Source organism: Triticum dicoccoides, chromosome 2B (assembly GCF_002162155.2).
Source record: "Triticum dicoccoides isolate Atlit2015 ecotype Zavitan chromosome 2B, WEW_v2.0, whole genome shotgun sequence".
Lineage (NCBI taxonomy): Eukaryota > Viridiplantae > Streptophyta > Magnoliopsida > Poales > Poaceae > Triticum > Triticum dicoccoides.
In genome coordinates, this window is record NC_041383.1 from 408,012,663 (window position 1) to 408,014,965 (window position 2,303).

General features: G+C 50.9%; 1 protein-coding gene across 1 annotated transcript; it reads left to right on the plus strand.

Annotated features, from left to right (window-relative positions):
• The first annotated feature begins 467 nt into the window (after window positions 1-467).
• LOC119367772 (peroxidase 1-like) lies at window positions 468-1,918 on the plus strand. The gene is made up of 2 exons (XM_037633184.1): window positions 468-1,004; window positions 1,096-1,918. Exons 1-2 carry the CDS (start codon window positions 573-575, stop codon window positions 1,666-1,668), a joined length of 1,005 nt encoding a protein of 334 aa, XP_037489081.1. The 5' UTR covers window positions 468-572; the 3' UTR covers window positions 1,669-1,918.
• The last annotated feature ends 385 nt before the right edge of the window (window positions 1,919-2,303 follow it).

A 2,303-nucleotide genomic window follows, 5' to 3' on the forward strand; every position in this document is an offset into this window, starting at 1 on the left:
ACATAGGCAAATAAATCACAGACTAACCTACTGAAACATTTATGCCTCTCTTACAATGTAATGGAAACTTATGTAGTTTTGTGGATTTACAATGTGATGGAAAATTATGTAGTCTTGTGGAACGAGGAATTATCTGTTAAAGATTGAGGCTTTGGATCTTGAGATAAGGGCATCGTGATCGGGAGTAGGAGTAGCATATTGCCGTCATTTCATTTCTTCTGAATCTGCGTTCAAACCAAAGATTCGGGCTAGGGTCACGCTGTAGGCTTGCCGCGTGCATGGACACAGCTACGGCACCGGTGTACAGCTAGTTAAAACAGTGGACGGCGCCGCACGCAACGGAAACGCAACGAATCTGCTGCATATGCATATCGTAATGGCAAAGTCAACTCGCCCTATGCAAGAATCGAAGCTCTTAATCTATAGTCAAATGGAAGCCTTTCGTCGGGGCTGAAACGAAAACCATTTTAACTGCAGATGCAGAGCAGATCAGCCATAAATACTGAAGGCAGCAGCCACGCAGACATAGAGCAAGTGTCCAGTTTCACTGTAGCCTACCAGTAGTGCCGGCAATGGCTCGCCGCCAGCGAGTGGAGGCTCGAGAGATGGCCGCACTGGTGACAAGGCTGTCACTTGCTCTAGCTGCGCTCCTGTCTGGATGCGCGGCGCAGCCGGGCATCAGGTTCGGTTACTACGACAAGACGTGCCCGGGAGCGGAAAGGATCGTGTTCAGGGAGACGACGAGGATCGTCAGGGCGTCGCCGGACCTGGCCGCGTCCCTGCTCCGGCTGCACTACCACGATTGCTTCGTGCAGGGCTGCGATGCATCTGTGCTGCTCGACTCCGCAGACGGGAGCCCCACGGAGAAGGATGCCATACCCAACGAGAGTCTCCGAGGCTTCGACGCCGTCGCGCGGGTCAAGGACAAGCTCGAGAAGGCGTGCCCGGCCACCGTCTCCTGCGCCGACCTCCTCGTGCTCATGGCACGAGACGCCGTCGTTCTGGTACATCACAAGAACTTGCCTCTTGTCTCATCGCGTACTGCCAACTTGTCTTTCTGTATCTGAAACTCTGGATCTGATCCGTCGACCCCAGAGCAAAGGCCCATCCTGGCCCGTGGCGCTCGGCCGGAGGGACGGCCGGACGTCCCGCGCCGAAAACTGCGGCGAGCTGCCGCCGCTCTACGGAAACATCACGGTCATGATCGAGGTGTTCGCGGCCAAGGGCCTCGATGTCAAGGACCTCGTCGTGCTCTCGGCCGGGCACACGCTTGGGAAGGCGCACTGCTCATCCTTCGCCGACCGCCTCTACAATGGCAGCATCCGCAGCACCGACCCGACCCTGGACGGAAGGTACGCCGATAGGCTGAGAATGCGCTGCCGCGGCCCCAGCGATAGCAGCGCGGCAGCAGAGATGGACGCCGGTAGCTGCGGGACATTCGACACGAGCTACTATCGGCAGGTGGCCAGGAGGCGCGGGCTGCTCCGGTCGGACGCCGGCCTCATGGAGCATCCCTTCGCCGGTGCCTACGTCCGCCGCGCCGCCACTGGCAGGTACGACGGGGAATTCTTCCGGGACTTCCGCGTCTCCATGGCCAAGATGGGCGCCATCGGCGTGCTCACCGGCAACCAAGGGAAGATCAGGACCAAGTGCAACCTTGTCAACTGAATGTACTCTAGGCTCACGCATGATTGCATTGTCACGAACTAGGTTGTGCCACGATTTATTTTACTCTTCACGCGCCCACACGCCTTCATCACCATTCATTTTGCAACGTATGAATAGATGACATCAGCAAAAATCTTTTTGGTTTTTGGCTTAAAAATATTTTATTTCCTAATTAAAAAAACGAATTAAAAATTCGTTTTCACCATTAAATCCGTCTCGACGAGATCTTCAAAACTAGACCTCATGTTGATATGTTTCGACGAAATTTTTTTTTGACCAAAAGTTATCATGATGTTTGCAGTGTAGTTGCCATGATGCTTAAACTAAAGTTGCCACGTGGCAATTTTAGTTTGTAGACCATGACAATTTTAGTTTTTGATAATGGCAATTCGAATACTTTGACTATGAAAATATTTTTTTGCATGAACCATGGCAATTTTAAGTGCATGTATCATGGCAATTTTAGTTTATGGTGCATGACAAGTCTAGTTTCTTAATTCTCCATTTTATAATATGTCAAAAATTACTTTTTAATATAGAAGAAAATAGCTGAAACATAACATGTCAACTTTAGTGTAAACATCATGGTAATTCATGTGCAATAGACATGGCAACTTTTAACCAAAAAAAGATTT